We start from the raw sequence: 14,207 nt of genomic DNA on the forward strand, positions 1-14,207 counted from the left end.
ATATACACATAGGGACACTGACCTGCCTACTGTCCCATAAACATAAAAATGTAGGCTCTGAGTCTCATGGTTGCATGTGTGTTGGTGCACTAGCGTAGGTTCATACACCTACTGTACACATTTAATGTACATGTATGAGCAATGTATGAGCAAAAAAACAGATACAGTCATATAGATATGAGACATTCACCCACACACACTGTATGTACACACCCCAGGGTCCAGTTGTCTGATGCTTGCAGCATTTGTTCCAGCTCAGATGCAGTGGGAACCAGCGTGTTGGCAAATAATTCCTCTCCAGCCGCCACTGAGCAATGGCAAAAATGCTGCAGCCAGCAGCTCCAGCCCTATGGGTGGTAATCTGCTCGCTCACATCACTGACAACAAACCTCACTGCTGCTGCTCTGCAGAAATAGCTCACTAATTCCTACACACGTGAAGATACACATTCAACACAAACAAAAACCTGTATTGGAGGTCAGTGAGTGTAAACCCTTTCTTCTGTTGCTATCTGATTCTCATTCATACAAACCTAAATTACCACATTTAATTGCTTTCTTGCAATCTGAGCGAGTTATTTTTAATCACCATGAATTGTTTCCTCTCCTATCCCTGAAGCGAGAAAGTTTTAGCAGTTCTAAAATAGGAAAACAACTCATGTCTCTCTCTCATACTGCACTGAATGAGTATTTCCCTCCAGGTGCTGGAGTTTCTTTAAGCTCTTTATTCCGCTCGTTAGCTAGAGCTAAAGAAAATGCTCTCTCTACAATAGCAACAACTGCACTTTTCACTTGCAGTCACTCATATAGATTTCTTTCCATCCATTTTTCTTAACGGGCTGAAACATGTCTACTATGTTGCATTATTGTGTTTGGTCTGCTTAGACCATTGACTGTATAAAATTTGGACGGAGCTCCCAGGTCTGAAAACTGAAGCCAATGTGAAAGTGCCTTATACCTGCATTCATTCTAATGGCCAGTAGGGGGAAACTGCACTGGTTGCAAAAAGAAAACCCATGACACTCAATTTGTTACCTCAGTAACCTCATGAATTTGTTGTCTCAATCTCTAGTGTTTTTGGTCCCATTTAGAGTAAAATAGACGATAAAGCAGGGCGTGCCTTAGGACGTGGCTACTTTGTGGTTGACAAGTCGCTTCCATCGCGTGTCCTTGGGTTCTCAGTCACATCCAATCACTATACCCTCCTCAGCTCTATTCTCTCATCCAAATATCATCACTTCTGGCTCCTAAACCAAGGTAACGACAGCCGCAATGCCGAACTCAAGGCTTTAAAATTGTATTCCACAAACCAATGGGCGACGTTGCAGTAGGTTTATACTCTGCTTAGACTCGTGCTTCCCAGTTGAGAGGGCTTTCTCTGATGTTATTTGTGATCGTTGGTGTGCATACCACTTAAGTATTCATGAAGAAATAGCTACATAGGTCCAAGACAAGTGGTTGCCCTCGTTTCTTTATGCTTGGTTTTTCAACGATGAGTAACTGGTGATGATTGGGTGCCACTATAGAACTTCTTATACATTTGTAAAATTATTATAATGGGTTACTTCCTATTGTTGGCGTTCAGTTTTGTCTTATTTCTGATGAACTGCACTCTGGTTCTCTTTGAGAAGGGCTCCTGACTAACAGTGCGCTAAAACAGTTTTAGAGTCTTAATATGCCAGGCTGGTGTGAACATACTCGAGTGCTGCCAGGGTTTTGGCCGTATTTGTCCTACAGTTCCAGGCAGCCATTGTTTTCGCACATTTTTAGGGAGCAGACTCTTGACCCTGCTTAAATTGTGTGATCCATCACAGTAAACAACAAGCCTTGGTTCATTTCTGTCAACATTTAATGTAAAATATATCTATGTATTGTTCTAAATGGGCTGCAATACTGATATGGTCCTTAAAGTTCATCATCTTTGCAGCAGGGGGTGATGTTTGACACCTTGTTGGCCACCTGCTACCATGTGGTCTGTTTCTTCCATTTTAATGAGCCTGAGGTAGCTCTGACTTTGCCCTGAAGGTAGTGTGAATTCCAGACCAGCTGGTCCAAACAACCTGCATTTGGGCAGACTGAGGATGTTGATGTAGAAATTGGCATAATACAGAAAAGGGTCACTGGTAAAACCTTGGCAGGGGGAATGAATATGAAGCACTCTCTCCTCTGCAAGAACTATTGTGTATGGCTGGTGACTGACAGGGTGAATAATGTGGTTGTCCAGCAGTTTTCTTCTTCACTGTCAGGCAGGAGATCCTCTGTTTCAAAGACACTTCCCCGAGTCTGTCCTGAAGCAAAACGACTGTCCAGAATTCACAGTTCCCTCCGAAGCTCAATTTTGCTGATGCATTATCAAACATGTGTTTTGGAAGATGAAAGAATCTTATGATAAAAGGGACTCCCTCTGATTTCCATCTGAATTGCCCCAATCTCACCCTCATTTTCTTCTCTGTTTATCTCTCATTTTCTCTCGTCTGGCTTTGCAGCTACAGTGTTTTTTCTCTGACTCTATCTGCATCTATTTCCTTTTCACTCCCATTCTCTTAATTCTTCCTTTGTTCTTTTTCATATCTTCTTAGTTTTTTTTCTTCTTTTCACTGTTTGGTCTCTTTTGTCCCCTTCCTTGTTGATTGTACCTGTGAGAGCTAAGGGCCCTATAGCTGTGCATGTGTGTGTGTGTCTGGGTGGTTTTACCTCTTTATTGTTTTGAGGTATGTCATTTGTACATTAAAATTCAGCATCTTTTTTCCTCCCTGTCATTTCTCTGCTCTCTGTTTTTCTCTCCCTTTATTAAGTGTTTACTCGTCCATCTGTTTCAGCCCTGTGAATGGCAGCCTCTGCTCTAGGCTGAGGACCACCTCTGGCTGCAGCTCAGTGCGATCACTCAGGCAGAGCACCAAGTCTTTGCTCTCAGACCTAGATCAGTATCTCTAAACAGTCTGCTGGTGTTGCTACTGTAGATGTACAGTCGGATGTTTTAGGATCTAAAACATTTAAAGGAACTGAATCTAGGCACTGGCACATTTACTGCCTCTTGATGTCAGTGTTTTTTGCACTTAAGCACATTTTATTTTTGCACAACTGTCTATATAAAACAATGTCTGCGTGGTTCAGCATATGGGCTGACTTATTAGGCGGTTCTGCTCTGACTACATGCTGTGCAGGTTGCTTAATCGCTGAGCCTTGTTCTATTTTTCAAGGGAGGCACCCAAAGCAAGCTTGAAGTTTTGCAATTATACATAGTACCATTCAGGTCCCTCTGCTGCAGTAGTGCTGAATATTGTTATTGCATGCATTCTGTGTTTCTCGTTGCATCAGAAAATGCAGCGGATGGTTATTTTGATGAGCCCTGCAGCTTAAAGCATAATTTTCCTTGCTGATATCAGTTAGTGGAGCAGCCTTCCTCTGCAAATCAAGAGCTGTTTTAGTGATTTTAAAAGATGAACTGAGAGCATAAGCATGGCAAGGTGATGTTTCTTTTACTTTTGTCTGGTATGTGAACGTAGTGCAATATCCTATATTAAAATGAATTGAGTCTTTTCAGCAAACGATACTGAAAGGTGCAGTATGTAAGAATTGGCAAATTCATACTCCAAGCAAATAGGCAGCGTATAACCACAGGCCCCCAATCACGCAGAGACTCATCACTACAGGCGCGGCCGCTTCCAGACGCTTTGAAAAAGTGTGTTTTGGGCAAAAAAATGTGGTGCGCCCATGGAGCAGCAGTTAGCTTGTTAGCTCAGTTGGCCATGCAGCTAGCAGTCCTATTAACTGACTCTGCATGAACTTTACAGTCAGACCTCTTGAAGTACAAAGTGGTATTATAAGACAGAACTGGCCAAGGCTAGCTGGTTAGCATGCTCACTTCAATAGATATCTCTGCAACATAATACATGGATGTCTTTAACATAATGTCAACGCGGTTGTTTCTTCATTCTTTTGATAATTTTAAATTAATTTCTAAAATTTTTACATATTGCATCTCAAACTTACCTTTCATGAAAAGGGTCGGTAATTTGGGGGACGGCCTTCCATTCCGAAACACCTCCATTCCGAAACACCTCCATTCTGAAACACCCCCACTCCGAAACACCGCTGTTCCGAATCCAACTTTCAAGTTCCAATTACTTCCCAATAGGGTTAGGGTTAGGGTTAGGGGTTCCCCAATAGCCTTTTCGGAATAGCGGGGTCTTTAGAAAAAATGGGAAACCCCGCCATTACGAAGAATGGAAGTCTATTTTCGGAACAGCAGGGTTTCGGAAAGGCGGGGTGTAACCGGTAATTTGAAAAATAGGCTCCATGTAAAGCATTTAACAGAGACAGTAGGCTACAGGCAGCAGTACTGTATGTGTGGCAGTAGTAATGCAGGATGGTTCTCAGACTTTATATAATGACTATCTCTCTGAACTATCAGGTCCTATCTGGACTGTCAGCCCTTTATTTTTTATGTGGACTCCATCTTATAAATCTACTAGGCTGACCTTAATGTGTTCAAAGGAAAGTCCAGGGAAATGAAACTCCCTAACACTACCTTTATTGATTTGGTCATGGACTTATCTTGTCTTGATCCAGTGCAGGTTGTCCTACTGGTGACTGATACTTTGATGGCCCCTCACAAACAGAATCAGTGTTTCAAAATAAAAGTGACCCTACATGTTCGTGTGCTGTGTTTGATAGTAGAGGAAAAAGCTGGGTGTACTGACTGATAGAGAAAAGAAACTTTATCTATTCCAGATTTTTTGCACTGCAGACAGTTTAGGGAGATATTTCTGAAAAATACAGAAGTTAGTAGTTTATCCACGCTCCACATCGACTATTTGTCTCGTTTTATTAAGTAAAGGCCTTAAAGACAAAATGGAACATATGAAATCTGTTTGGTTTTTTTCCCCTGCTGGGGCTTTTGACCACTTCAGGATTTCACCCTTGAAAAAAAACTTTCCTCTCCGACATCTCGGCTCCATCTGCAATACAGACCGAGTGACATATTCAGCGTAGCAAATCAATTATCTTTGTTAGAGGACGTCACGACAGCATTCAGGCTGGGAGACAGAAAGACACAAAGTTGTTAGAATTTCTTCAAGGTTTTTTCCCTCCCTCCTAATATTGACACAGACCAGGCTGTGAATGTAACCACCCACGGCCCTCTGATGCGAGAAAGGCCTTCACTCAATATCCATTTTTCTGCATTACCTACCTTTAATCCCACCTTTTTTGTGATGTGTTCCAACGGTGTGTCAGCTCTGAGACGTGGGATGTTTCTGTGCTTTTTCTTGTCTTTTTTATCCCTTGATGGGACATGCATTTTGGTAGTAGCAACATACAAACAAGTAATCTAAAGAGATTCAGAGGCCAGGTATGAACCATGGACTGTAATGTAAAATACAGTTTTGGAATCAGTTCATAAAAATCACATCAAACAATAACCATAGTGATTAATGGTGGAAATGGATCTAAGCTGTCATAAATCCTGCCATCTCCGAACCAGATGCCAAATCTGTTTTTGAAATAACTTACCAACAAACATCTGGGTGAAAGCATCTGGCAAAATGCATGTAAAGTTATTGTACAATAACAACAGGTTTTTGATGAGATAATTCTTTTAGCGGCCCCAAGGGAGTCGTACAAATCCTCCAGCTGCAGCATGGCAAATCAACATTTGACACTGGCAGCGTTGACTGTCGAGAGAAAAAGATTATGCGAAAGTGTGTATGTGTATGTGAGCGAGTAGAGAAACTGACTGAAAACCCAAACCTCCTCAGTGTGCATGTAAGTCCTGGTTCTCTATGCAGTGTCAGTAGAGGTAAAGGAGTGAATAGTGACTACATATCATTTGTCTCAAATGTCTATTTTCATGTACTTGTACATGTGTTTTCCCGTATTGATTTGTGCTGACAGATCTCAATCAACCTGTCGTGAAGCAAACTTATGTGTCTTTTTATATTCCGTCTCATAGTTCCACCAAAACTCAAAATTCACTTCCTTCTTTCATCTCAACCCACACGGGAACACACACTCAGTCTTGCGGCACTCCCTTGATCTCTTCATCTTACACACTGACACATACTGAGCCCCGGGTCAGTACTGTCTGTACTGTATAGAGTCTATACAGCACAAGTAAAGGCCTGACTGAGAGTCTTTTGTATGTCTTTTTGATTCCATAGTGAAACTTTTTTCACTCCCACACCACCCAGGGCTCCAATTCATGTTCAATTCAGTTTCTCTTAAAACAACACTTGATATCTTCCAAAGTGATAGTGTCTTTAGTTTTTTAGTTTTGTTTAAGCAGCTTCTTTCCCCATGCTGAGACTCAATTCATCCTCACCACTCCATTTTATAAAATAGATTGTGTTGGTTTTTTTTTTTCTGTGAATGGAGCACAGACGACTCAAAACTAGTTTTGTTTTTGTAAACCCTAGTGTTGAAATCACCTTCGGAAGGGATCTCTTCATGGATAGTACGGAGAAAAGAAACAATCACAGCAAGCAACAACTCTTTAACTTGACTGTAGACATTTTTGCCCCCAGAGGAGCTTCACCTCAAGGCTTTTTTTTCTAAAAAGATAAACCTCCAATATTGTATCTTAATGTCCAAACTCTCTCTTTTGCACCTGCCCCTACAGGTTACCAGGCCCCTCTAGAGTACCTGCTGCAGGCAGCGGGGCCTCCAGGAGCCCAGGCTCATCCAACCTCAACCGTCGCAGCCAGAGCTTCAACAGCATCGACAAGAGCAAGCCTCTTCAGTATGCCAGCGGCAACGACAGAGGTAAGAACATCATATTATTGTCTTTAATACCACAAGACACACTGTAGCACTTTCAGAAGTTAGGTTTGTGATGAATGATGGAGTTGACGGTAGGTAAGGGCATCCACTTTAAATTCTCCATCTGACCACTTGGTGGCACCACCGACTCAGACAGACAGGCCAAGGGCTGCAGTGGAGTCCAGTACCTTGCTTTACCAGTCTTCACCAGTCTGCTGAATCATCCCCAGTTCTTTATTCCAAGTGAGTTATAATGGATGCCATTAAGTGGAGGCGCAGACAAATTTTCACACTGTGGAGAGAGCCATTTGAGAGATGACCGAAGGGGCAAATTCAGGCTGCTGCTCTGTCGAGCATGATGAAGCTAATGAGAGTGTTTCTGTTTGAGAGAAGGCTCTCACAGCAGCTGAGTTAGAGCGTACAGCATTTCATTCAACGCAGAACTGATTATTCACAAATAAATAGTTGTTTTAACAGCCTCTTCCTGTTGTGAAGAGTAAATGTATCAGCACGCAATGTTTGAATTACTTATCGGCTGCTGTTGGCTTTAAGAAATTCCCTTTGGCTCGCTCAGAAGATTCATCATGACTTATTGGCTCATAGAGTGATTATAATTAAAACCTATCCCGTTGCTCACAGTCATTTTAATAATTGAAACCATTCCTGAAGAGTTTATGACATTATAATGACTACCGTTTGCTTTGGCTTGCAATATATACAATCATAAAATGTTTTAAAACTAATAAGAACTTGCATTTAATCTTATGTCTTAAATCAGATTGTCTAAATATTAAAGCACTGCCCAGTCACTGAGGACAAACACTGCAGGATTCAGTCTGTAGAGTTGGAGAAGATCAGTAAGGGGTAATGGAGGTGGAGGTGAGAGATGCAGTGAGTGGCATCAGGCAGCAGTGAAAAAAAGGCCTCCAGTTAACTTCCTTTTTGAATTGGTCTTTCTGTCTTCCTTTAAATCCTAAAAGTTCACACAAAATGTGTACTCTGCCTTCTGATTTCTGTCTGAAACTTCAAACTATTCAAGCAGAGGAAGAGGGAGTGATGATGGAAATAAGAGGGTGGACAGGGAGTGTGTGATCAAGTGTTTGTAGCTGAAAAGAGAGCAAAAGGAAGCAGAGATTATTAAGAAACCGGTTTCAGTCTTGTACTTTAGCTTAAAAATCAATTACTTGTGGAGGTTTGTCCGTCAGCAAGCCTTATCATAAAGGATTCAATGCATCAGTTTCTTTTTATTGTTGGGCGAAAATGGCTTTTTTAAAGGGAGGATTCTTCATTTTGGACCTTTCACACAGTGCAGCTCAGTCCTGCCAGAAGACAAACTTTGAGTTTTTTTCGAGATAAGACAACAGGCGTTGGTGCTTCACTGCAGGGGAGATGAAACAGTGTTTTGGTCTAAAGTAAAAGGAGAAAAAAAAATCAATTGTGGGGAAATGTCAGCAATGCAGACAGAACCTTCTGGGCAAAAGCAGGTAGCAGAGAGAGCAGAAGACAGAAATGGATACAGGAAGTGTGTGCCACAAGCCATTTAATACATCCTCACGAGTTTTTGTTCTTTGTCTTCTTCTCCAACTTTCACTCAGCCCTGTCAGGTTACACATTCTCTCGCTCTTCCTTTCATCTTGTTTCACTTTTGGCTTTACAAGCCTTAATTGTTTTATGTATTATATTTATATTTTATGTATACAAATACATTATTAAGATATGAACACGTCATTATTCTCAGCAGATACAAAAGTATCTGAATGTTTACAGTAGTGTTTGTCTCAGATTTGTGTAAACTGACAGGCTATAAACAGAAAACAATAAGGCTTGCATAGTTTTATATTTGAAAAATAATTCTGCATGGCAAGTCCTCAGTTACATCACCAGATGTGCAGTGCAACATACAGTAAAGCTCGAAAAGTGATCCAATAGTGAAGTCAGGACCTTGTAGGTGGTATTCAAATATGACTGTTCTATTGCTTGATTCATTTAGATACAAGGTTATTATACTGCGTAGTTTTTGGGAACTAAACATATATACACTGTATGCAGAGTTTAAATGGCTGTAGAAAACACCAGACATTGAAAAGGACATTGACGACTTTTCAACTTTCCCTCCTCCCTAGCGTTTCCCTGTGGTAAACTGTTGCAACTACAGCGTTAGCAACATGGCTACCTGCTAGCAGCCTGGCTATTGTCCAAAGCAAAAGACAACCATCGGCACACAATTTGACTGAGAAACCCTGATGTCAGTGCTATGAAAAGGCAGAGTAAAACACCTGGTTGTATTAATAAGTAGGCAGGTGTTGTTACTTACTGATTTAGTGGAAAGAATGCTGGTTTTGAAGCATCTGAAGACATGGTGTTAAGAGGAAACGCATATCAACGGGGGAACATACTTTGACACAGCACCAGCGCTCTCCATCAAGTGAATGCTTGTTCACTCTTGTTTTACCTCGGTTTCTATCACTCTCCCTCTTCGCCGTCTTTGCCTCCTCCATCAGCAGGGGTTCTTTTCTTTTGCAGTGGACAGTTTTCACAGAAATTCCACATTCAAGTTTTGTTTTCAGAGAAAAATCCAGCCTGGTGGCAGACCGAAAGCATAGTGAATGTGAGGTTTATAGTCAATCTGTACGCAGGTGGTGTCATTTTCCCACAGTCATCACACTGCGCAATCAGTATTCACTTCAAAATGATTAGTTAGAGAGAGAAAAAAGTTGTCTCTTGCAAGTTTCAACAGTTTTTTTTTTACATACAGGCATGTATGGCCTCGTGGGGGTGAAGTGAAGCCTTTAGAGTGTTGTTTTGTTTCTCTACTCAGACACAGTGAATCTCTGACCAAACGGACATGAGCTCAAAGGGCACATGGAGCATTGCATCAGTCTTGTTGCCATGCAACTACCTAATTAGGCAACTAAATTGAAGCATGAAAGGGCAGGGTTTATTAGTTGTAAGTAAGAATGGACTGAAGAAAATTGTTGATTGCCTTGCTTGGTATAGGATGACAATTACAAGGACACTGTGTAACTAGAGACCCTGCAGACTTCCTCCAGCAGGGCGATAATGTATTATCTGTCTGACAGTGATGTGATTGGGGAGAGCAGCTAAAGTTGAAAGTTTAAAGTGTCACAAAATCCTTACAAAACAAGAGCTGCAGAGTTTGGAAGAGTAGAAGAAAAGCCTGTTGACATTAAAAGTATGTCCATGGACCTGTATGTGGATGTACAGTATGTGTGTGCATGTGTCATTTCTTCTTTCCTTGAATCCAGGCTTTGTCTTGTAGTTGCAAACAGCACATACGTATTTGTTAACAGAGGGTCCACCACCGCCCAGAACAAGTGACATTTCATTCCTCGGCCGGTGAGGCAAAAAAAAAAAAAGCAAAGAAGAGTCTGTTGCCATGGCAACGGCAAGTCACTGCACGGTGAAAAGTGTGGTGGCGCTACAAAACAGCCTCCGGGATGAGGAGGGAGGAGCGGGGAGGAGGGAGGGGGATCTTAAGAGAGGGGTTAATTGACTGGACACACATACACAGAGTTACACAAATGCTTGTAACCTCTTTCATTCACATTCATAAACTGCCTCAAGGGCCGCTGCGCTATCTCGAAAGATGAAGGGTGATACAGAGGACACACATGCAAACACATAAACACAAGAACAGATGCTCTCTCACATTTGTATGATGGGTGTCTAGACTAACGCACAGACACAAAAAAATACAAAATTAGGGTGTTTATCTGGTGAAGATCTGTTGGTGAAGACCAACCTCTAACCTCTGCTTATCTGAGACCTGCCTGTATTCTCTGACTCATCTCAGCTTTCTAACCTGCTAACTCATCACAGAAGAGTGTCTGCCAGTCCACTGCCCTTTTAAATATGCAGAAACAGTATTTATATACAAGCTAGGGGATGTTCTGCTGTTGTACGAACACAAGTTCACACAACTCACCGACACATTCAGTGGAGATGTGTGCATACTTTTTTGCATGCTTGGATATTATATTATATTTTGTACATGCAGAGATGTAAACACAAACATTCACACGTCCACACATGCACATGCAATCAGATTTATACCTACAGGTCCATGTAGCACACACAAATACTCTTAGAAACACACAAATATGACACACACAGCAACTATGTAGAATTAGTCTTCAGAGTTAAAGAAAGATGATAAGTTTCATTGGCCACAGTTTTAATGGCATAGGGTTGGTAGGCTATAGAAAAGCTCGATTTTGAAAGTATCAATCTGAAAAATTCCCACCCTCTCGCTTCAAAGCCACTCCACCAAAACACATGGACACGCACTGCCTGCTGACACAGACTGCCCCGTACATCTCACTAGCCAGCTGGGAGATGTATTAGCAGCTTGTTTGCTTCATTCAAACAAGCTCTCTTAGCTTTTTTAGTCTACAAAATACATTAATAAACTGTTAAATGCCACACTCATGTAAAAACAAGCAAAATAGTTGTCACAGGTGTACGTGTGTCCAAAGGGGTTACGTGGCACGACAGTTGTTCCTTACTGCTGTAGGTGTGTGCATTGTGCTAACGTTAGCCGCTAAAGGAGTGCGTCATTGCCTCAGCGACTCTTTTATGGGCTCAGGGGCTGTGTGCTTTGTGGTACTCAGTTAGCGGCTGGACGACAGTCTTGTCACTACCACTGCCTCTCACTTGTTTTTTGGCTCAGGATCTGTATGCTTAGAACTACTGAGTTAGCTAACAACTGACTCAGTGGCTGCGTACCGTGAGCACAGCACATCATTGTCATTGCTAAACTCATCCAACTACCTCGTCAGAAGATTTGATTTATTGACTGCTGTTGGGATGTTAAGAGGAATTCTACAAATATAACAAAAAATGCTTGTAACTTACCAACCCTAGCTTTAAATACAGGACCTACAAAAAGTGTCCAGATAACTAGCAACAGCTGAGGAGCAGTATGTAAATGTTTGGTACAAAACTATCTTTAGATTGACTTTAATGGCCTGTATCATTAATGCTTCAACCATAGATGTTGTATATGTACAGTGTGTTTCAGTCAGATGACGTAATGATGCTTTGTTGGCAAAACAGATGATCGATATGTTTTAGTAGCCAGCTGGTTTTGTTGGATTGTGTCCTGAAATGATTTCAGCAGGATATTCATGATGCCATCAGCGTTAGCAGTTTTACGCCTGTTGATTGGCCACAATCATAAAATGCAGTCATAAAAAACATGAGGACCAGAAGTTTCACAGAAATAGCAGTGATTTTCTCTCTTACAATCCTAATGAGTGCTGTGTTAATGGTGAAGAAATAAAGAATAATAACATCCTGTCTTGAATGAAGACATGTGGAAGTAAATAAAATACCCTGACCATTACTACACATTGGGTGCTGGATTCCATTTTATACACCACAATGTAAAGAAACATCTCTGTTATATTCTGACAGATTGCACTTTTCACTTTGGATGTGACACGGTGCACTGAGGCGTTTTTGAGGCATGTTTTAAGGTTTTAGAGAATGTTGTCAGAAGTGTAAGCCGGCTAAAGTCTCTCGACCCCGGCCTCAGCTGAAGCCAAACCCCCTCCCCTTCCCCTGCCTGAAGGGGCTTTAAACTGCAGACTGGAGGTGACTCACAGCCAGCTGAACCCTGCTCACTGTGCTGACTGACAGCCAGACAGACACTCAGTCTAATGGTGCATAACTTCATGCTGTCACTCCGTCGCCTTCTCCACTTTATTCCCGCTCCATGTCTGATTCTGCCTTTCCTTTTTTTTCTCTCTATTTATTTGCCTCTCTCCCCCTCTCATAACTCACATCCTGAAGATGCATTTCTATCTGTCTGTTCCTCCCTGTCCTCTGTTGTGTCCATCGTACTATACTCATCTGTCAGGTAGTGGATCTTCTGTGTGTTTATGTGTGTGTCTAAGAGACAGTCAGGGAAGGAGAAGTCCTGATGGCCAGAGTATCAACCAGCCAGGAAAAGTGGGGTGTGTGTGTAAAGGTCAATGCTCAGTGGCGGACGCTAAAACATTTATTTTATACGCATGATGGATGTTTATGTGCGCTGTGTGTATGTGTGTGAGGCTTGGCTCAGCATGTTATATTTTCCTAGCACCATTTCACTGAAAATCTGCTACAAGTAAACAGCTTTGTCATGCATCATAGCTCAGCATTCAAGCCTGTCATGGAATAAATGCCAGTGAATGTGATAAGCAGTTAAAATCTAAACGGCTTGAAAGAATGTGATAACGTATAAAAACATCTAGACAGATATATTACATAATTAATTTGAAGAATTAATTATCTCATTAATACCTGAACAGCCTTTAACTTTTTATCACATTATGTGACATTGATTGCGTGATTATTGGTATATGTTTCGTAATACACATTAGAGCTGCAATGATCAGTCGATCACATACATACCAGTACAGTGATGTAGCAAACTTGACGGCTTTGGATGAATTACTTGTTACTACTACATGTGGTTGCTCCTACATTGATGTATTTTAGATAACACAACATGAGATATAGCTGACAGCGTGGTGGATTGGGAGTTGAGAACTATCTCAAGTGCAATTTTGTGTTTTAATGGTGCAAATGGAGAAATTTATAAGCTATTTTAAGTCTGGCCCTAGTCTACATGCCATTTCAAATTTAGAAAAAAAGAGCACAATTTAGATCTCGCATTATGACTACATAAAATAGACTGTGATAACACTCTTCTGGCTAGATAGCCTACCCCTACTAGAGGTTAAAAAAACCTCCACAGGGTACTTTTTAATGGCAAGTCTAACTTCAAATCTAACCTGTACCTTGCAAAAGTTCTTCTTCGTGTAGATAAATGTCTAAACGTAGATGACATGGTGACCAGATATTTCCAGCAGCTTTGAGTTTGATAGCAGGAAATGTTTCAGCGATTGTGGTTTTGATGTGAGCTCCTGAGAGAGCAAGGTCTTTCTTCTCGAGCTGCCATTTTCCACCAGTGTTGAACAATCATAGCAAGAGAAATCCTGGGATCAGAGGCAGACACCAATTTCTACACCCACTGCAGCCTCAATATGGAAGACATTTTCTGACTTGAGGTTGCAGTGCTCAATTTTTTTACAAGTGGAAAAGCTCACTTTCTTCTTTCTACTGCACTCGCATGTATAGCATGAGTGAATTCAGTATAATCCCACAATGATTCTAGGAAAGGCAGAAAATCAAAGTAAAAAAGTAGGTAGGTTCAGGGAAACTTCCCTCACGAATGAAAAAAAATCTCCTTAAACTCCTAGAACTTATTGATCATCAAAGGATGATGATGAACAGTGGATCTGTGGGTTGATGATTTTCTTTACTTCCATGTGAACATGGCTGGTGTGATCTCTTTTGTTGTCACAATGTTTGTTGTGTACAAAATAGTAGCCTGTCCCTTTTAACCACTGTCATCCACCTGCAAACGTGCTGTGACAGGCC

At 41.3% G+C, this 14,207-nt stretch overlaps 1 protein-coding gene across 1 annotated transcript in view; it reads left to right on the top strand.

Annotated features, from left to right (window-relative positions):
• The window catches only part of nav3 (neuron navigator 3), a 209,165-nt gene that overhangs the window by 102,445 nt on the left and 92,513 nt on the right, over window positions 1-14,207 (top strand). The window contains exon 7 of the mRNA XM_073480877.1: window positions 6,619-6,761. Coding sequence (XP_073336978.1) covers window positions 6,619-6,761 — 143 coding nt within the window. The remainder of the gene's footprint in view (window positions 1-6,618; window positions 6,762-14,207) is intronic.

This window comes from Pagrus major, chromosome 14 (genome assembly GCF_040436345.1).
Source record: "Pagrus major chromosome 14, Pma_NU_1.0".
Lineage (NCBI taxonomy): Eukaryota > Metazoa > Chordata > Actinopteri > Spariformes > Sparidae > Pagrus > Pagrus major.